Here is a 22,500-nt window from a genome sequence, read left to right on the forward strand (position 1 = left end):
TGTAACCATGCTTGATATTGTTACATGGAAAGGGATGGGTGGGGGTGGGTGGGTTCCTTGTCTATGTGTTTTGAGTAGGTTATATTGCCATGTAACAGGGACCTTTCAGAGTAAGTCGTTTGTCTGATGCTGAAGAGGCAGCATATGTATTTTGTAGATAGATTCGACAGAATAAGGTTGTAAAATGTCTGACCTTCTGTATGACAAAGCCAGGCAAGGAATTGGAAGTTTCAAGGCAAATTGCAGTGGCTCGGTAGGACCGTCATGATCTGTCTGGCCAATTTGTGTGAGCTGAGCCATGGCAGCGAACTAGACTGTGGAATCTGGAAGAAGACCGGAAGACTTTTTTATTTGGGCCGCCTCGTTCTTGGATCGGCCTGGAGTGTGGACCTCCAACGATGATTGAGAAACCAAGGACGGCTGGCGGGGGGGGGGGGTGAATGTGGTCCCGAAGTGAAGAAGTCAAGACAGTCACGGGACTGGAGCTGGAAAGGCACAGTGAGTTGAAGGCGAGAGTTGAACTTTAAGCAATTAATCATCTCTCGCCTTACCTCTGTTCGGCCGCCATCTTTTCTCTCCTGGTCTTCCAATGTAAATCTTCCTCTGTCTTTGACCGGATAGTTCCTGCGATACTGCCCGTCCCAAGCAGTATTTTGACTGTGCGCCAGTGACCTGCATATACCATTCGCTTTGTGCCATCCAAGACCTCACCTTTCCCCTTTGTGCTTTGTATGAATCGGTATTATCGGAGCCTTAGCGGGGTATATTTATTATTTCTTGTACGTAAGTTTATGTGTCATTCCTATCTGTATCTGAAGATAGCCTCTCATCTACTCTCTTCCCTCTACGTTTTTTTTAACCCTTTAAAAAGGTAAGAAAACATGTTCGAGCCATCTGGTTCCCATGCGTGTCCCTCCAATTTTGGCTCATTTGGGTGACCTTGGGGAACGGTAAAGTTGTAGAGTAATTGAACGCAATCAGTAAGAGACCATTTGGCCATTTTCCGGGCCGAAACATCCCAGCACTGAGGAATACTGTGTTAAAGGAGCCTCAGACGTGACAATATACTTGATCCCCCCACAACGTCAGCCATCATCATCCTCATCATTATCATCATCTCTACTCCAGATTCACAAAATTAATGACAGCTCAAAGTCTACCCCCCAACAACAAGCACACTAAATAAGCACACAGTCCCTTATTGTGAACTATGCATTTTGTAGTACATTCCCAAACTGCACGAGGATGGTTTATCAAAACAGGAAAATTATGGGACAATAATTTCAAACTCACACAATACGAAATAATCCAAACATAATCCGATTGGACAATTTTCAAAAAAGCAAACCCAAATCTGTCTAATATAGTGACTTATGTCATACAATGTTATTGCCATCTTGGCAATGTGGGCAGCTGGTGGCACCTGGTCCCAGAGAAGCAGTTGTCGGCTGTTCCATTGAGAGACGCCTGTCGTCACCAACCTCTTCAAGTTCCCCAGGAAGGCCACCAGATTCACACGGTGATTGGTACAGCACTTTTCCTAGTCACACAAACAATGGAGATAATCATTACAGTGCAAAACAATTCGTTCACCTCCAGTAATTTTTGCACTCCTTTTTTGGAGCTCACACCCAAATACACTACATGACCAAAAGTATGTGGACACCTGCTCGTCCAACATCTCATTCCAAAATCATGGGCATCAAGATGGAGTTGGTCCCCCCTTTGCTGCTATAACAGCCTCCACTCTCCTGGGAAGGCTTTCCACTTGATGTTGGAACATTGCTGCGGGGATTTACTTCCACTCAGCCACAAGAGCATTGGTGAGGTGAGGTCAGGCACTGATGTTGAGCGATTCGGTCTGGCTCACAGTCAGCGTTCCAATTCATCCCAAAGGTGTTTGATAGGGTTGAGGTCAGGGTTCTGTGCAGGCCAGTCAAATTCTTCCACACTGATCTCACGAAAACATTTTTGAATTGATCTCGCTTTGTGCACAGGGGCATTGTCATGCTGAAACAGGAAAGGGCTTTCCCCAAACTGTTGCCACAAAGTTGGAAGCACAGAATCGTCTAGAATGTCATTGTATGCTGTTCCGTTGAGATTTTCCTTCACTGGTACTAAGGGGCCGAGACCGAACCATGAAAAACATCCCAGACCATTATTCCTCCTCCACCAAACTTTACAGCTGACACTAATCATTCAGGCAGGTAGCGTTCTCCTGGCATCCACCAAACCTAGATTTGTCCGTCAGACTGCCAGATGGTGAAGCGTGATTCATCACTCCAGAGAACGTGTTTCTATTGCTCCAGAGTCCAATGGTGGTGAGCTTTACACCACTCCAGCTGATGCTTGGCATTGCACATGGTGATCTTAGGCTTGAATCTCTCAACAAGGCTTGAATCTCTCTTGAATCACAAGGCTCATGAATCTCTCAACGAACAGTGTTTGTGCTGACGTTTCTTCCAGAGGGAGTTTGGAACTGGGTAGTGAGTGTTGCAACCGACGACAGACGATTTTTTGCGCCACGTGCTTCAGCACTTGGCGGTCCCATTCTGTGAGCTTGTGTAGCCTACCACTTTGCAGCTGAGCTGCTGTTGCTCCCTGACATTTCCACTTCACAATAACAGCATTTACAGTTGACCGGGGCAGCTCTAGCAGGACAGAAATTTGATGAACTGACTTGTTGGAAAGTTGGCATCCTATATCAGTGCCCGTTGAAAGTCACTGAGCTCTTCAGTTCGGCCCATTCTTCTGCCAATGTTTGTCTATGGAAATTGAATGGCTGCGTGGTTCATTTTATACACCTGTCAGCAATGGGTGTGGCTGAAATAGCCGCATCCACTAATCAGAAGGGGTGTCCACATACTTTTGGCCATGTAGCGCACTTCTCTATGAAGGAGATATTCACCATAGTCAGCCGATCAACATCCTGAAACACACTTATTACGACATTTTTTTATTACAAGTTTGTATTCCCTCTACATATCCTCTATATGACCCAAGGTTTTGAATGAAAGGAGATACCATCTCAGCCTTTGACCTTGTTGGGCATTTTGATGAAAGATTAACCAACATCGGAATTTTCTTGTAACTAACCCCTGAAGTGTTGTCAAATTAAGTGTCTAAACTCAATTTTTTATTGGATCTACGTGGTGTCCATATTCATCATTTCAGATTTTTAGAAGGAAATCTACTGTATGAACAAATGTTTGGATCTACAGACCTTTAAAATACAAGAAAACAATAACGACATTCCGAAGCTTTTCGTGCTGTACTTCTCAAGGTAAATCACAAGAGAAACAAGGAAGTAGAAGAACGTGCATATACTCGTACAAGCATGTCTGTGTAAAATCGAGATTGATTAGTTCATCAATCATGGTGTAAGTGGTAATCTGAACACCCATTGGTTGTCTGTTGGTACTCACGATCTCGGGCTCCAATTTGCTGGAGCGGGGTGTGATTTGAACCAGAGAGTGATGACACCATTTGCACTGACACCTTAGAGTGAGGAGGGGAGGGGTTGTGGATCCAAGGCCAAGGACTCACCATTTGCATAATCACCATGGGCAGGAGTTGGGGCAACACCTTTAATGTTTCTATGTTGAAAGAGACTGAGAGAATGTACAAATTCCTTTTGACGGCACAGTACGGGGTCCTTGGAAAAAGATGAAGACACACTCCGACTTCGGCTCAAAATCTTTAAAATATCTGCGTTGTATTGGTCTGCACAGACAAGGTTGGCAACTAAGTGCCGTGCAATGGCAGAAGCGCAAGAAATGGCAGACGGTCCTTGAGCATTCTTGCACACTCGCACGGGTTGTGTCCTAACTCTCAAGTTGGCAGACGTTTATCAAATGGGCAAATCATTTTTTTTTCAGGTTCTGATAAAAAACTAAGACATGGAGGTGAATAAACCCCCTTGATGCAAACATAAAAGTGAAGAAGAAGAAGAAATTTCCCACTCACTGCATCATTTGCCAAGAGGACAGCAATGAAAGTGTGCGCCGCTCTCCATCAGAGGATGGAAAGACCAAGCTATTAAACATTACCAATATAAGAAGAAAGTTAACGATTCTGATTCGGTTCATATTGTTGATCGTAGTATTGTTGCGGAGCCGGGTATCGGCTGCGAGCACAACCGCTAGGTGGGGCAGTTGGGTCGACTCCACCGAACATCCGGAATCTAGATCGTACCTTTCGGAAAACTCTGAGGGTACGGGTCCCTTACCGGACCGTGAATCGTCAATAATTCCACCATGTGGTACAGGGTTATTTGCCAATCTTCAAAATACCTAGAGATCCACGTGGTGAGTTACTGAGTATTCACACCCTCGACGGCACTCGTACGAGTCGAGCCGTGAGCGTGCCCGACCCGTGCGCAACCCGAGTGGATGGTTGCCGAAGTCCCGTCGGTCCAAGTGTACATTTACAGCGGCAACAGCCTTTGTAATTCACCAACACATGCCATGCTAAGCCAATAAAAAAGCACAAAAACGAGCTGATACGTTTAACAAATGTATTTATTTATAATGGGGGAAAGGGGGAGCACGCAAGAAGCAGAATTATCCGACTATAGAGATGCAAGTATGTACAGCAAAGAGCACTTAAGCAATTCCTACTTACAGACGGGCACACCGATAGACACACACACACACAGACACCCAGAAGGACATGGACCTGTCCACCTCGTGTGGTTCGGCTGACACGGGCGAACCAGGTCAGCGTCGAGATGCGATGATAGAATCCAGAGCTCCCTTCCACGCTCGTCTCGGCAACCAAAAACTCTCCTCTGTATCCCAAACTGTGCAGAAAGCAGGAGGTTTCTCTGCCACTTCTCCAAGTCTTTGAGTTGAACGTCAAAGCGAGGGCTGATAACTCCACACTTGTTCAACCTGCTCATCAGATTGACCACAACCTTGCCTGCTCGATGGTCATCAACTATCTCAAAAGCTCTCTCGTTCACCGACAGAGAGACGGCGCGCAACCGACTTGTGGTTATTGTGGAGGAAGGATCTCTCCTCGTCCGATCGAGCCGCAACCTTATTCACCCTTCTCCGGGGGGGGGGGGGGAGGGGCGCCTCCGCCCTCCCCGCTCTCCCTCACTGGACGGTTTTGGCGCGCAAAATGTGCTCGTCGCCCTGTCATTGGCCAAACGAGCGACAAGTCTGCAAATTGGCCCGGGGGCGTGGTGACGTCACGCGGACCGCCTTTCTCACCGTCGTGGGGTCTGATTGGCTGAGCTGCGGCCACCTCACTCGTAGCACGCTGATTGGTCGAGGGCCACCGCGAGGCTCCTCCTTGAACTCCGCCCACCATGGCGTCGACCAGAGCGAGATGAAGGTTAGGGTGATGCTGGCATTGTTGTCGTTGATGTTGGTGGTGTAAAAATAAAAGAAAACCCTGACTATCAAAGTAACTTCGCAGTGCATGAACATTTAATTACCCATTAAACAAGGGAAAGAGGAGCTATCCATCCACATTTACTTATCGAAATAACTGTTCTATAGACCTGTATGTTGAGTGCTCATGGCTTCCAGATTCGCAACAGTATAACTAGACTCTCTGAAGGTGAACTGTGGCAAGGAAATCTTATCAAATGGCACAAAACTTACTGCTGCAAATTCAAAGCTGAAAGTAAGCCGAAACAGCTGAGGAAGCAATCTTCAACAAAAGCAACAAACTGTGCCTAAATAACTTCCAGCAACAAACCAGGAGGTAGTCGAGCACATTTCAATATCCTTGTATGATCACAATGAATATTGTTTGCTAAACATGATGCAGTAAACTATTACTCAGTGTTGCAATATTCATTTTATGTGAAAAGATACTCAAGCAAGCACAAAAGGATGCTCCTATGAGAGTCAGGTTGGCAGATTCTGTTGATATTACAGTTACTGATGGGAAGTACCACGTTCAGTGTCTGGATATAATTTCAGAGAAAGGTGGAAAAAGTCAGTGACCAGGCAAAATATGATCGTGAACAGGATACAATTGTGGATGGATCATGTTTGGATATTATATCAGGCCTATGCCTGGTGTTGGCTGAATGGTGAGGGTGGTGGGCTTTGGATCCCCGGGTCCTGAGTTCAAATGCCGCTCACTGTTGAATTAATACCAGGTGGGGTTAACTCGACCTGTCATCCTTCCGAGGTCGGCAAAATGAGTGCCAGCATGTTGGTATACTGTGTCGGAGTGGCGACCTGTCCAGGATTGTGTCCAATAGCCAAGGTGACTGCTTAAGTAGCACCAACACTCTGCACAGAGTATGGTCCCAGTCTCCTAAAGTTGGAGAATGTATCGGATGTGAGACATGTGATGGAGAAATATGTTCATCTGTGTCGAGAGGCTGATGTCCATATACCTCAGAGTTACACTTCCAGGTGAAGGACATTCTATGATGCTGTTCATAAAACGCACTCGACCATCAGGCGGCTTTGTCAGTCCTCGAATTGGAAAAATGCCTTCATATTTGTATCCCAGTCATTAATCTTGTCACGTAAATAACCTGCCCCCTTGTACACTTCACACCTCAGAAAAAAGTGCTCCAGAAAATTTCAGGCACGTATAACCCGCATACGTGCATAACCCACGTACGGGTATAACCCGCACTTGAGTACAACCCGCATGCCAGCTTTCCTCTCCACATGACCAGGACATGCGTGATCTCCATACATTTCCAGCAGCTGACACGGCTTTTTTGCCGAGGGCCAACGGACTGCTCTTTTCAAATACAACTGTGGCAAATAACCAATTGGCATTAAAATTAGTATCTTGAGAAAGCGTTGTTGTAATAAGTAAATTTTACTGCAAAAACCAGCGTGGTTTCCGGTACCGATGCAACCGGCAGCCACGCTGCTCATCCATTAGAAATATGTAAAAGTCCTAAAGGGAGTTGGATTTCATATCATTCCACGGAATCGTCCATACAAGTCCTTGCAGTACAATGTCTCAGTGGCGAAAATAACCCAGAGGAAACGTACAAGTTTCACGGATTAATTCAAACTGAAAGTTTGTCAGTTTGCAGAAGAGCACAGCAACAGAGATGCTTGTCGTGTATTTGAAGTGGACCAAAAATCTGTGAGAGAGTGGCGAAAACAACAGCCAAAATTAAAAGACATGCCCAAAACTAAACGAGCCATGAGGGGTGGACGTGCGAAGTGAGCAATGATGGAGGAAGATCTGAAGACTTGGATTCTATCACAGAGACATGAGGGCTTTTCAGTATCCACGCCAAATGATGAAGCACATGGGTTTCGCTGACGTTACCGGAGGACCTTCGTGGTGTTTGAAATTCATGAAGTGAAACAGATTATCTGTAGGAGCTTGTAAGAGGAGAGGTCGGGAGGGAGAGGGGTGGGGGGGGAGGAACTTGGGAACTAGAGGCCAAAAATTGCCCGTGGACTGGGAAGAAAAACTGAAAAGCTTTTCAGAGTTTGTTGAAAAGTGGAAGGCAGATTTTGGCACACATATGCCGTATTTCCTTGGTAACATGGACGAGGTGCCCGTCTGTTTTGATTCCACGCCTTCAAGGACCGTGGAAATAAAAAAACTCAGTGACCACCAGCATCATAACTACGGAACATGAAAAAAACAACTTTCACCATCGTACTATCCTGCCTCGCTGACGCTACCAAGATCAAACCGAAAGTCATATTCAAAAGAAAAACCCTGCCCAAAGAGAGTTTCCCTGCTGCGACAACCAGGTTCCTTCTTCACCAAAAAGAAGTTGCTCCTTGTATTCGACTCCATGTCAACCCATAAGTATGACTCAGTAAAGAAGAAACTTTCAAAAATCGACACTGAATTTTCCCTCATCCCTGGAGGCATCACAAAAAAAAAGCTACAACCTCTTAACATCACCATAAACAGGGTGTTCAAACTGAAGATCCACGAGCATTGGGAGAAATGGATGACGGAGGGCCTGCACGAATATACAGAAGGCTAGCAATGCCAAAGTTTGTCGTTGAATTGCAGAAGCATGGAAGGCTGTTAAATTTTAAACCATTGTGAATGTTTTTAAGAAAAGTGAGCTGATTTCTGGAGATGATGAGGATGAGAGTGATGATGACAATGATTGCGACAGACCCACACTTGCCGACTCCAAGCTGGTTCAGCTGCTGCACAGCGATGTGGAAGACGACGACTTTGTGAGCTTTATGGAAGACGATTTACCGGTACCTTAAATATGGCAGCTTTGGAATTACCGGAGATATTCACATGTACTGTATGTACACTATGCGAAAGATTAAACTTGAAAAAAACCAAATTGCCCATTTTTGTATCTCCTTTATAATTTATGGTAACCCTGTCGTCAAAGCTCTGCATATGGAGAAATTCCTGAAAGCCTGTACCTGTACCTGTACCTGTTCCTGTTCCTGTCTGCACTGGAGGCAAATCATAACTTGATGAAAACCACAGTGATTCAGACAATTGTGAAGAGCAGTTAAAAAGGTGGGCTTCTAGTATTTCCCAAGATGTGGTGTATGCAGCATCAAGAAACAGGAAGTTGACCCGAAAACATTTAGGTATTGGCCTCACAATCCACCAGGCAACATCAGAATTTCTTGCGAATTTCCTTTATTCTGCTGGACATTCCATTGGCATGTGTGTGTGTTTGGTCGTATGGCAGCTTAGCTGCCAGGTTAGCTATCATTTCTTGAAGCGTGACTGTGTCGCTGATGCAGTGCCCCTCTACCAGTACACACACTGGAACTGGTACTTATTTTGCTGACCTCGGAAGGATGACAGGCTGAGTCAACCCCCTGGTGTATTAATTCAGCGGCCGACGGGGCTTGAACTCAGGACCCTAGGATCCCAAGCCGCCACCCTAACCACTGAGCCAACACCAGGCTCCATCGGCATGGATACTGTTCGTCGAGTTGAGGCAACTATTGCCAATGACGTTCTTGACAAGTTTCAGGAAAAAATGTGTTTACATCCCTGGTGGCATCATTGTCTCTTCCACACCTGGTCACTTGATTTTTGCTTCACGTGACAATACCGATACTCTCGGGAGACCAATATCGGAAGAAAAAAAACACAACTTTCCACGGCACAAAAATGATGCTTGGGCAACATGGTGCCGCTCCGAGGAGAGATGACAGAGGGGGAGGTAGGGCAAATACATTTTGTGTCGTGGATAATAATCCCCTCTCTTTGCAGCAGGGGTAAGTAAACCACTTGCACTGTGGCACGTGTCCAGGTGAAAATCAGAAGTCCCCCCCCCACCCCCCGCCTGCCCTATTTTGGTGCTCATGACCTGACCCAGGGTACTACCAACATGTACGCAAAATTTGGTGGAGATTGGCTCAGCTATGTTTTCTTTCCAGCATTTTCAGACACACACACACACACACACACACACACACACACACACACACACACACACACACACACACACACACACACACACACACACACACACACACACACACACACACACACACACACACACACACACGTACGTACGTACATACGTACAGATATCTTATTTAATATAGCAGGATGAAAAGCGGAGTTAGTTGAATTAAACAACAACCCTATTTTAATTAATTTGTTGTCTAAATGACCTTGGAATTAACAGTCAAGGTCAAACGCTGAGATGGTATCTCTTCTGATTCAAAACTCTGGATCATATTGAAGACTTCTAGAGGAAATACTAACTTGAAACAAAGAATGACGTTCAAACATTGGAAAGTATATTTTCTAGGTTTGGCCGGACGACGACCATACCAAGAGGTGGCAGGAAATTAATCAACTGAAGGTGTTGAAATGCACCTGCAACACGGCGCCGGTGCGAGAGTCTACGACCCGCAATCGTCGATCGCGGCACGAAGTGGCGAACAGGCTGCCATCGACATTGAATGACAGTGACAGCACTACATCGGTGTGGCATGCGATGAGGCGAACGGGGATGCTCGATTCCTCCACACACCAAAGCAGGACCTGCACACATTCATGTGAAAGTAGAAAAGACAACAATCTGTGTTTAATGGAGGGAGGGAGATCATGATCCGAGCACACCTGTTTGGATCTGTTGCTTGACAACTGATTGGCCTTCAGGTGGTTATCTTGGCAGCTGTTGATATAAAGTGTCCGAATGAGGTGATGTCATTTACCCTAATATCAAACTGGTGTGAATATTGCAAGTTGGCAAGGTACGCATCGATTAATTTTGGGGAGTGGGGGAGGGGACGTGGGGATGGGGGGGGAGGGTTGGTGGTAAGGAATATTCCATAATTAGCCATATGTATTCATGATAAGGAGACTTTAGAAAATATATCCCACAATGCAAAGCAGCATGATGTGTTTTGTAAATTCATCTTATACAGTGCCAAAAGAAAGTACACACCCCCTTTCAAATTTTTCACCTTTTGTTCCCTTATCGCCTGGAATTAAATTCCATTAAATCAGACTTTTTTCCACCTTCATTTACACATCGTAACCCACAACTTCCAAGTGAAAACAAATTCTACAAATTTCAGAAAATTTATTAAAATACAAAACTAGAATATCTTGGTTGGATAAGTGTCCACCCCCTTATAATAGCAATTGTAAATTAGCTCAGGTGCAACCAATCACGTTCAAAATCACACAATGTTAAATGACCTTCACCTGTCTTAAACTATCGTGATTCTGATTATTTCAGAATAAAATCAGCTGTTCCTGAAGGTTTCCTCTGCTGGGTAGTGCATTTCACAGCAAAGACTTAACCATGAGCACCAAGAAGCTTTCAAAAGACTTCTGGGATAAAGTTGTGGAAAGGCACAGATCAGGGCATGGGGAGAACAATATTTCAAAGGCCTTGAATATCCCTTGGAGCACAGTCAAGACAATCATTAAGAAGTGGAAGGCGTATGGTACCACCAAGACCCTGCCTAGATCAGGCCGTCCCTCCAAACTGCTTCAATCAAGGACGAAACTGATCAGAAAGGCCACCAAGAGGCCAATGGCATCTTTGAAAGAGCTACATGCCTGTATGGTAAAGACTGGTCACTGTGTGATGTGACAACAATATTCCAAGTACTCCACAAGTCTGGCCTGTACGGTAGGGTGGCAAGAAGGAATCCATTACTCAAAAAGCCCACCTTGAGTCCCATTTGAGGAATGCACAAAAACACTCCTGAGATTCTGAAGCCATGTGGAAACAAGTTTTTTGTCTTATGAAACCAAGATGGAATTTTTTGGCCTAAATGCAAAACGTTACGTTTGGCACAAACCCAACACAGCACATCCATCACCCAAAGAACACCATCCCTACTGTGAAACATGGTGGTGGCAGCATCATCTTTTGGGAATGTTTCTCATCAATAGGGACTGGGGCACTTGTCAGGATAGAAGGGAAAATGGATGGAGCAAAATACAGAGAAATCCTTGATGAAAACCTGCTGCCCTCTTCAACAAAGCTGAAATTGGGTCGGAAGTTCACCTTTCAGCATGACAACGACCCTAAACACACAGCCAAAACGACACTGGAGTGGCTAAGGAACAAAAAGATAAATATCCGTGAGTGGCCCAGTCAGATCCCCGACCTAAATCGAATCGAAACATCTGTGTCATGACTTGAAGATTTCTGTCCATCAACGCTCCTCACGTAACTTGACAGAGCTCGAACAGTTTTGTACAGAAGAACGGGCAAATATCGCTCAATCAAGGTGTGCAAAGTTGGTAGAGACCTATCCCAACAAAGTCACACCTGTAATTGCTGTCAAAGGTGCTTCCATCAAGTATTAACTCAGAGGGGTGGACACTTATCAAACCAAGATATTCTAGTTTTGTATTTTTAATTAATTTTCTGAAATTTGTATGATTTGTTTTTCACTTGGAAGTTGTGGGTTACGATGTATAAATGAAGGTGGAAAAAGTGTGATTTAATGCAATTTAACGGTGGAAATTTTGAAAAGGGATTGTAGAATTTCTGCAGGAACTGTATGTGCAGCATGTTATCTTAAAAAGTTGTGGATGAGTTATGACAAAACAAGGTGGATGAGTTTGTTTGGTGACAAGAACAAGCCGATTAGATTCTAGTTCAGGTCCAGATGTAGATCCAGCCTATCAGTCGGATACAAAATGTAAACCGTTCAGTCTGGCGGAGGTACGTGCTCTCCCAAGTGCCGTTCTGGTTATCCACCTTCATACGTTGGGACAATAACGTTTGGGAAGCATTCTGGCTCAGGTGGCATTCCTGCTCAACCCCTCAAACATGATGGAGATGGCTTCAGCCAGAAACTATAAATTCATACATCAATGATCAAAATCAAGTTGCACTTTACTTCAACTTCCAAAGTCAATGAAGCACAATCCAGCACTGAATGTGCACTTGTGGAGAAAATTTCTGGATTTTTTTTTTTTTTAAGAGACTAATTTTCAATTAAAATCGCTCAAAACAAAGTTTTGGAAAATGATGTTTCATTGCCATCAAGAGGTGAAACATAAGGCATCTTCGAATTAAATCGTGAATTTTTTTTTAGGTTGTTTGAGCTACAATTTACTTTTGAGGATGGCTTTTCAAGTATGCCTGGTGTTGGCTTAATGGTTAGGGTAGTGGGCTTAGGATCCTAGGGTCCTGAGTTCAAATCCCGCTCAGCTGTTGAATTAACACCAGGTGGGGTTGACTCTGCCTGTCATCCTTCCGAGGTCGGCAAAATGAGTGCCAGCATGCTGGTATACTGTGTCGGAGTGGCGACCCGTCCAGGATTGTTCCCAATAGCCAAGGAGACTGCTTCGGCGGCACCAACGCTCTTTACAGAGTATGGTCCTAATGGATGGATGGATTTTCAAGTGGAGAACACAATTGAATGTTGTCACCAGGCCATCACATACCTTCGTTTCGACCCATTTTACAGATAGCAGTTGTTTTTGTAACTGAACTTTCATGATTTTAAAACCCAAACTTAACGATTTTTGGTGATCGATTTTTTTATACTATAATTCGGAGAACAGAGAAGCATCTGGCGGCAGAAAAATAGGGACAATAATAGTATCTATCGCACATTCCAGCAACCAATCACAGTACACTTAGCCTCACACCACCAATCAGCAGCCTCTCAACTTGTCATCAAGCCACATGAAGCAGAGTTCACACTTGTTTTGTCTGGGTTAGGGTTAGGTTCAACCTATTTGGGTTAGGTTTACGCTATTCGGGTTACACTCACGCTATTCGAGTTAGAGTCACGGTATTCGGGTTACACTCACGCTATTCGGGTTGCACTCACGCTATTCGGGTTACACTCACGCTATTCGGGTTCGGTTCAACCTATTCGGGTTAGAGTCACGCTATTCGGGTTACACTCACGCTATTCGGGTTCGGTTCAACCTATTTGGGTTAGGTTTACGCTATTTGGGTGCGATACACACTATTCGGGTTACACTCACGCTATTCGGGTTACACTCAACGCTACTCGGGTTGGAGTCACGCTATTCGGGTTGGAGTCACGCTATTCGGGTTGGAGTCACGCTATTCGGGTTAGATTCCCGCTATTCGGGTTACACTCACGCTATTCGGGTTAGATTCCCGCTATTCGGGTTACACTCACGCTATTCAGGTTACACTCACGCTATTCGGGTTACACTCACGCTATTCGGGTTACACTCACGCTATTCGGGTTACACTCACGCTATCCGGGTTACACTCACGCTATCCGAGTTACATTCACGCTATCCAGGTTACATTCACGCTATTCGAGTGAGACACGTTATTCGGGTTACATTCACGCTATTCGGGTTACATTCACGCTATTCGGGTTAGATTCACGCTATTCGGGTTAGAGTCACACTATTCGGGTTACATTCACGCTATTCGGGTTACACTCACGCTATCCGGGTTACACTCACGCTATCCGAGTTACATTCACGCTATTCGAGTGAGACACGTTATTCGGGTTACATTCACGCTATTCGGGTTACATTCACGCTATTCGGGTTAGATTCACGCTATTCGGGTTAGATTCACGCTATTCGGGTTAGATTCACGCTATTCGGGTTAGAGTCACACTATTCGGGTTAGATTCACGCTATTCGGGTTAGAGTCACGCTATTCGGGTTACATTCACGCTATTCGGGTTACATTCACGCTATTCGGGTTAGACACGCTATTCGGGTTGGAGTCACGCTATTCAGGTTGGAGTCACGCTATTCAGGTTGGAGTCACGCTATTCGGGTTACACTCACGCTATTCGGGTTAGACACGCTATTCGGGTTAGAGTCACGCTATTCGGGTTAGAGTCACGCTATTCGGGTTAGAGTCACGCTATTCGGGTTACACTCACGCTATTCGGGTTAGACACGCTATTCGGGTTAGAGTCACGCTATTCGGATTAGAGTCACGCTATTCGGGTTAGAGTCACGCTATTCGGGTTAGAGTCACGCTATTCGGGTTAGAGTCACGCTATTCGGGTTAGAGTCACGCTATTCGGGTTAGAGTCACGCTATTCGGGTTAGAGTCACGCTATTCGGGTTACATTCACGCTATTCGGGTTACACTCATGCTATTCGAGTTAGACACGCTATTCCGGTTACATTCACGCTATTCGGGTTACATTCACGCTATTTGAGTTAGACACGCTATTCGGGTTACATTCACGCTATTCAGGTTACATTCACGCTATTCGGGTTACATTCACGCTATTCGGGTTACATTCACGCTATTCGGGTTACCTTCACGCTATTCGGGTTAGACACGCTATTCCGGTTACATTCACGCTATTCGAGTTAGACACGCTATTCGGGTTAGAGTCACGCTATTCGGGTTAGAGTCACGCTATTCGGGTTAGAGTCACGCTATTCGGGTTAGAGTCACGCTATTCGGGTTAGAGTCACGCTATTCGGGTTAGAGTCACGCTATTCGGGTTAGAGTCACGCTATTCGGGTTAGAGTCACGCTATTCGGGTTAGAGTCACGCTATTCGGGTTAGAGTCACGCTATTCGGGTTAGAGTCACGCTATTCGGGTTAGAGTCACGCTATTCGGGTTAGAGTCACGCTATTCGGGTTAGAGTCACGCTATTCGGGTTAGAGTCACGCTATTCGGGTTAGAGTCACGCTATTCGGGTTAGAGTCACGCTATTCGGGTTAGAGTCACGCTATTCGGGTTAGAGTCACGCTATTCGGGTTAGAGTCACGCTATTAGGGTTAGAGTCACGCTATTCGGGTTAGAGTCACGCTATTCGGGTTAGAGTCACGCTATTCGGGTTAGAGTCACGCTATTCGGGTTAGAGTCATGCTATTCGGGTTAGAGTCACGCTATTCGGGTTACATTCATGCTATTCGGGTTACACTCACGCTATTCGAGTTAGACATGCTATTCCGGTTACATTCACGCTATTCCGGTTACATTCACGCTATTCGAGTTAGACACGCTATTCGGGTTACATTCACGCTATTCGGGTTACATTCACGCTATTCGGGTTACATTCACGCTATTCGGGTTACATTCACGCTATTCGGGTTACATTCACGCTATTCGGGTTACATTCAGGCTATTCGGGTTACATTCACGCTATTCGGGTTGGAGACACGCAATTCGGGTTGGAGACACGCAATTCGGGTTGGAGACACGCAATTCGGGTTGGAGTCACGCTATTCAGGTTGGAATCACGCTATTCGGGTTACACTCACGCTATTCGGGTTAGACACGCTATTCGGGTTACATTCACGCTATTCGAGTTAGACACGCTATTCGGGTTACATTCACGCTATTCGGGTTGGAGTCACGCTATTCGGGTTGGAGTCACGCTATTCGGGTTGGAGTCACGCTATTCGGGTTAGACACGCTATTCGGGTTAGACACGCTATTCGGGTTAGACACGCTATTCGGGTTAGACACGCTATTCGGGTTAGAGTCACGCTATTCGGGTTAGACACGCTATTCGGGTTAGAGTCACGCTATTCGGGTTAGAGTCACGCTATTCGGGTTAGAGTCACGCTATTCGGGTTAGAGTCACACTATTAGGGTTAGAGTCACGCTATTCGGGTTAGAGTCACACTATTCGGGTTAGAGTCACGCTATTCGGGTTAGATTCACGCTATTCGGGTTGGAGTCACACTATTCGGGTTAGATTCACGCTATTCAGGTTGGAGTCACACTATTCGGGTTAGATTCACGCTATTCGGGTTAGAGTCACACTATTCGGGTTAGATTCACGCTTTTTGGGTAAGGCTCATGCTATTCGCGTTGGATTCAAGCTATTCTGGTTAGCTTCAAGCTATTCTGGTTGGAGTCACACTATTCGGGTTAGACTCATGCTATTTGGCTTAGATTTGTGGTATTAGGGTGAGATTTGTGCTATTCGGGTTTGGTTCATGTTGTTGGGTGTAATTAATGCCAATGGGTTTAGATTCACGCCATTGATTGTTAGATTCATGCCATTCGGGTTGGGTATATGCTCTATTCGGGTTGGGTTTCTTATTGGTTTCACATTTACTTTGTCGAGGTATTTATCGACGTGAATAATGAAAATGTTTCTTCCAAATCAATTGTTTTTGAACCCTGCACTGCTTGGATCCTCAACCATCAATGTGACCCATTGGATCCTCAACCATTGTCAACTTTATGTGACCATTGATTTGGGATGACATGCAAAAATGACACAAATATTGGATCTTGTAGATTACACAAATCTCTTTTCCTGTTACTTTTATATAATAATTTGTTAATTTGTGTAGCTTTTTTACAACACTTCCTACTTCATCAGTTTTTCATATGATGGATTGTTCTGAAGAATAAGAGTGTATAACAGTATCAATACAATGTACTGTCGAAATGCATTTTTACCATTTTGTTTTCCGCACGTCATGTACGCAGTATGTAAGCCATCAGAAACTCGAAGATATATAGTGTGCATTGGCACTCGAAGATATGTTGTGTTTAAAATTGAGATGACATTTGTGGGGGGCATGAGAGGGAAGGCAGGAGATCAAGATTGTCGACAAGTCATTTTGGTCAATTCACAAATCAAAAACACCAAGTCTTAAGTCAATTTCGAAGTCCAAAAAAAAAAAAAGTCTTTAAAACAATTGTTTTTTGTTTTTTTACCAACAGCAGGTCATGCCACTTATGGAACAAAGCCTAAGCAGTAAATACTCACACGCAATGGCCTACTCTTTACTAAGTATAATGTGGATTGTCCAAATATCCACAATCCAAATACAGATCATGGGAAGAGGTTGTTCTACATCAGAAAAAGTTCGGTTTGGCTGTACAAATAATTTATCTTACCCGAATGCCTATGACAATTTTCTGTTGTTTACTTGTATTTTTTCAGTTTTCTCTTTATGCAGAAGTCAAGGCTTGTAGTGAAGCTATATGGCAGAGGAGAACAGGTGTATAGACTAAGAGGAGGCAAAAGGGGAATAGGAGGACAAAAAAAGCACAGACATATGGCAAACAAATAGTTGAATGGCTGGAATGGGAGAAGGGGGAAAGGGAATGGGAAGAAAAAACAGTTGGGTAGGGGGTCAACGAGAGCAGCAGCGATTGGCTGAAAGCACGAGGTGATGATGGACAACACCATCTTGAAGGACTGGAGGAAAGAGCACAAGGCAGCACATCCAGGGAGTCGGTTCCATAGATGAGAGAACACAAGGATATTTACGAGCCGGGAGGCGACGATGGTTCGTGGGTATTATTGAACAATGCCACGATAGGTACAATTGAGTTAGTGGAAGCTTTTGAGGAAGCCCTACCTCTCTCTTCTGTAAAAATTGACCAAATCAAATCGGATTTTTTATATGTTGTACTTATGGACATTATGCACAGCTTCTAGGAAATTAAATTGCGAGAAAAAAATTCGAGAAAAACATAAATAATACTAATAAATAAATAAATAAAAAGTTCAAGTGGGCGTGGCTCCACCCACAAGGGGCGTGGGATGCCCCTCATACAAAAAGACACAACTGGACCATGATATCTAGCTTGTGTCCAAGCTTCATCAAGATCGCATCAAACGTCACGGAGCTATGCTCTGGAGAGAGTCACAAACAGACAGACAGACAGACAGACACGACACAACGAAAATAGTGGTCACTGCTGGCACCCGCGAACCAATACTTTTTTCATTCTTTTTACATTGGTTGCCTCAATGTTGGGACAGACACTTACTGTGTTAACGGCCAGCAGAACAACAGGCTGTTGAGTTCTGTAGCAACTAATGGAGTTTCGAATTACGTTCATGCATATTACGACCGGAGATGGTTTTCATTAAATTTCGACAATTACTGCAATAATAAATGTTTGAAATCACAGAAATGGCGAAATAAATGAGATGGGATTCATTTATTAGAGTAGTGCGTCACCATGCCTTGTTGTCATAGCCAGCAGTGAAGAGGAGGCCAGACGCAGTCGGATGCCATTGGATGAGGGACACACGGCGAACGTGGCCGACAAGAGTGCACAGAGGCTTCGTAAGGTTACAACGCAAGCCACCCTCAGGAATCTCCCAAACGCAGACCTATGGAGCAGGAAGAGCTTGTCTACGGTCATTGGAAGCATGTAGAGGATGAAGTTGTGGAGGTAAGCAAATGGGAAGATGAGAAGTGAGCAGGATGGGATGGGATGTGCAGCTCTGAAACTCTGCTCCAAAAAGAGTACGTTAGAAAGTGGGTGAAGACTCAGAATGAATAAAAAAATTGAAGAACATGCAAATCATGTAAATGGATGTGGTGTTCAAAATGTTCTGCGACCCAGATACTCATCATCGTACAAGACACTCGAAGAAGAGAAAAAAAACAATATAAAGATGTGTCGGTGTGCACATGCAGACGCACCTGAGTTGTCTCGCCTAGGTTTGAATCCTGATCCAGCTATAAACTGTCATCCTGGTGTTTCACAGGCAGGGTGATTCATCAATGTGTGTTCTGTCCCTTGAATAGAGGTTAACCTAGGCTCTCCAGGCCATTGTTACTAATTTTTGTGTTTTTCCTATTTTCCTCTTTGTGGATGTCCACCCCACTTGTCCCCTTCCTCATCTGAAAACCTGTTGCCCTTAGTCATCTAGTTACTCCATGAGCCCTGACCTTTGTGAAGAGAAAAAAAAAAAACTTGGAACTAGTCATTCAGTGTTGGAAAGTCCCATGCATTCACTTTGTCACTTCATAAGGGCTGGCTAATCCCACCCAGTGAAGTTCTGTGGTCAACATCTGGAATAAGGGGTGGTGTCAAGAGTTCCAAGTTCCTTGACCGTACCATTACTCATGGGCAGACGATATTCCCCAGGTTTACGTCCAAAGCCAGCCATTAGTGCCTTGCATTTCTTGGCAAAGCCATATTTTCTTCCCCACTCTCAGATCAGAGCAGTGTACGAGGCGTCAGTTTGAAGTGCCATCGAGTAAGGTTTCTCGGTGATGGCTGGTGCAGCTGCTGCTTTCTGGCCCTTCCAGAAGGTAATTCAACCCAAGGCCCGTCAGGTAATCGGCATTTGTCAGCAGGAGAGTACGGGTCTGCTGTTTACTGACTGCAAGCAGTCCTTTATCACCTCTATTTCCCTCATACTCTTTCTTTTCTCTGCCCATCCCCCAGCCCTCCGAGTTACAAGAATCATTTCAGTAATTCTTCAGTTCTTTCACACTGTAGAGATTACTTTCCACTTGCACGTTCTGCAGACTGCAGGCCATTACCCATGCCTTTATGTTTTTCCAATATCCACCTCTGAGATTTGATACGTTCGCCAATCCTTGACTCCCTACCTGCCACTGGTCTTCACATACCATGGGAGTGAATCTTAGTGTTCATGTCTGTCTGTGATTTGCTTTTTCTTGCATTCACAATTTTGGAAACCACCTGTACCACAATTGGAAACCACAATCCCCCCAATTCCACCTCTGTCAATTTGTTGACCTTTCACCCTTTGTCGTTCAGCTATTCCATGAGCCTTGGGGACTGTATTAAAAAAGGAGGACGATGGCAGTAAGAGTCAAAAGAGTACGCGGAAGCAGAAACCAGGGTGAAAACATCACGACAGAGACAATTTGCTATTCCGTTGGCAATAACGCAGCCTTTTTTTTTATACCATTAACGTTACGAGAGGCACATCAGCTATTACGCAAAAAAATTGTAATTCCACATTGCTCACTGTTGCATCTTCAGAACAAGAAGCGATGACGTAGTCATTGAATGGGTTCCACTTAACATCCAGCACACTACGCCGATGGCCGCAGACGCGTGGACACAAAGGATCAATTCTTCCATGCTAGGGAGGAGGAGGAAGAATCAAAGTGGTTTCATCCATCATGTGCAATCAAATTTATTCTCATCAAAAACATCTGAACAATGAGAGTTTAAAGACCGACCTGTTATGAATGTGGTTGCAATTCATATACCAACACCACTTTGTTTCTCCATCTTTCCATCGCAATCTTTGTGTAAGGCCTGAACAAAATGCTTCCGGTTTCACTCTAGATATGACAGCCGAGGTCCTTTTGTTACAGGATAAAGGGGAAAATGCATTTAAAATGGTATTCCCCCACATCTAATGTATTGGTGTGGAAATGACTCCAAGTGGGATAACTTGAATGAATGAGAGGGGAGGGGTGTGGAATGCCACGGCGTAAGGTGGTAGCCGGAGACAGCGCAGGTGCACGCAGCCGGGAAGGGAGACAAAGACCAGATGATTTTTCTTTTTTTGAACACCATGTCGAGTCTCGTGTAAGAGCGAACACACAGAAACATATCACAAGGCAGGAGACAAGAAGGGCGGGAGAGGGAAGCACAAAACAGTGAGGAACAAAGACAACCGGAGATCTGTGGAAGGGAGGAGGGATGGGCGGGGTACAGGGGGTAAAGGAGATGGTACTACAGGGACTTTCAGGAAGAAAAGCAGGGAATTTGAAGGAGGTGGGTTTGGGGTGGATTAAGAATTTAATGTCTGAAGCGATTTGGGGTGAGGGTAGAAAAGATCATGGGTTTGGATGGGAGAAGATAAGAGATGGTGGTGAACAGCTGTTTTGAAGACGTGGAGGGAAGAGTGGGATTGAAGAGTGTGTGGGAGTTTGTTCCAAAGTGTGGAAAAAGAGGAATGAAATAATGAAGATGAGCAGTGATCCTTGATGTTGGTAGTTTCACCAAAACAGGGTCGCTGGCGGACATTGAGTGCCCTGCGGAAATATGTGGCAGGCAGATCACAATCAGAGCAGGGGGGACAAGTTGGAGAGAAGATGGTAGAAGACAGAAAGACCACTGACCTGCCTCTGGTGAGAGGCACAAAGACTCACCTTCATCATGGGAGATACCAATGATCTGAAATGCCTTGGTTTCCACAGTGTGAAGTTGAGATAGGTGAGAGGCGGGAGCACCAGCCCAGAGGGGGGGGGGGAGCAGTACCCCATCAGGCTGTGGATGAAAGCTTTGTATGTGGTCAGGAGATCAGGTGGGCCATGGAAGGACATTACACGACGGAGGATGCCCAGTCGGAGACTGACTTTGGATGCCAGGTTGGACATGGGACTTTCCCAGGAAAGATAATGGCAGAGAGTGAGACCCAGAAGCTTGAATGAAAGGACTTCAAGAGGATTGTTGAGAAAGTAGATGGGGGGGGGGGGATTCATAGGAGAGAGAAAATTTGTACATAGGAGATATGTTTAAATGCATTGGAAGATGGATGGAGTGCAGAAGAATTGACAGAGTGGAGAAAGGAATCGTTGTAACAGATGGACTTTTAAACTTTTTAGATACAGGATGAAAGAAAGGTCAAATTAAACACAAGATTTTGAAGAAGAAGAACCAGGTGAAGAGGGGAAGTTGAAGCATCATTGTAAGAGACTGTTTCAATTATTTATTTTATTTTGAAGATTAGGGAAAAGTAAAGGAAAAGTTTGAAGAAAAGGTCGTGAAGGTGTGTGGTGAAAAGCCTTCACGATCAGAGTGGGATTTGCAGGGAAGAGGGCAGAGAAGGAAGAATAAGAGTCAGTCCAGGAATTTATATGCTCGTTATTGCTTCTGTTGCGGTCACGGGTACCGAGACACCAGTTGTTACTCAGGGGGATTAATCCGCGGTTGTCCTCGGTTGAGCCGGACCTGGGGCCACCGCTCACAATTAATGTTGTGGTACGGTGGATTGTTTTAGAACCACGAACGCCACCCAGTCAACCACGGGGTTCCAGTGTCCACCGTCTAATTATTCCATTTAACTGGAGGTCACGTGGTTACCTGAGCGGGGAGCGTGCCCTCGGCAAAGCACCAATATTATCTGATGAGATTTTAATTAGGGCGGCCGAGCGTTTTAACCGCTGGTGCGTGCCGACTATTTTTGGTAAAATCTGTGGTAATTACCTCCCAGTCCATCTCGGTTTGGACAATGCCAGACCAATGGAAGGAAAGGACAAACACGGACAGGTTGGAAATCGACGAATAATTTATTAATAATAAAATAAATAAATAAAAAGAACTTTTTATTTGCTGAGGTAAATAAAGAATTTCAAAGCAAAATCAAAATGCCAGGAAAGAGACAAAGAGCAGATGCTTATCGGGGTTTGACTTACTTACAACTAAACACAGACAAGGGTACCCAATG

General features: G+C 44.9%; 1 protein-coding gene across 6 annotated transcripts in view; it reads right to left on the reverse strand.

Annotated features, from left to right (window-relative positions):
* Nucleotides 1–22,500, reverse strand: part of CORO2B (coronin 2B) — a 213,898-nt gene that overhangs the window by 122,152 nt on the left and 69,246 nt on the right. For all 6 annotated transcript variants that reach the window (XM_085849393.1, XM_085849396.1, XM_085849394.1 and 3 more), the window contains 4 exons: nt 20,065–20,181; nt 18,295–18,444; nt 9,778–9,945; nt 1,424–1,540 (listed from right to left, as the gene is read on the reverse strand). In XM_085849393.1, the coding sequence (XP_085705519.1) occupies nt 1,424–1,540; nt 9,778–9,945; nt 18,295–18,444; nt 20,065–20,181 (552 nt within the window). The remainder of the gene's footprint in view (nt 1–1,423; nt 1,541–9,777; nt 9,946–18,294; nt 18,445–20,064; nt 20,182–22,500) is intronic.

This window comes from Eptatretus burgeri, chromosome 12, assembly GCF_056783735.1.
Source record: "Eptatretus burgeri isolate ZD-2024b chromosome 12, Ebu_testis_v1, whole genome shotgun sequence".
NCBI classification, from domain to species: Eukaryota; Metazoa; Chordata; class Myxini; order Myxiniformes; family Myxinidae; genus Eptatretus; species Eptatretus burgeri.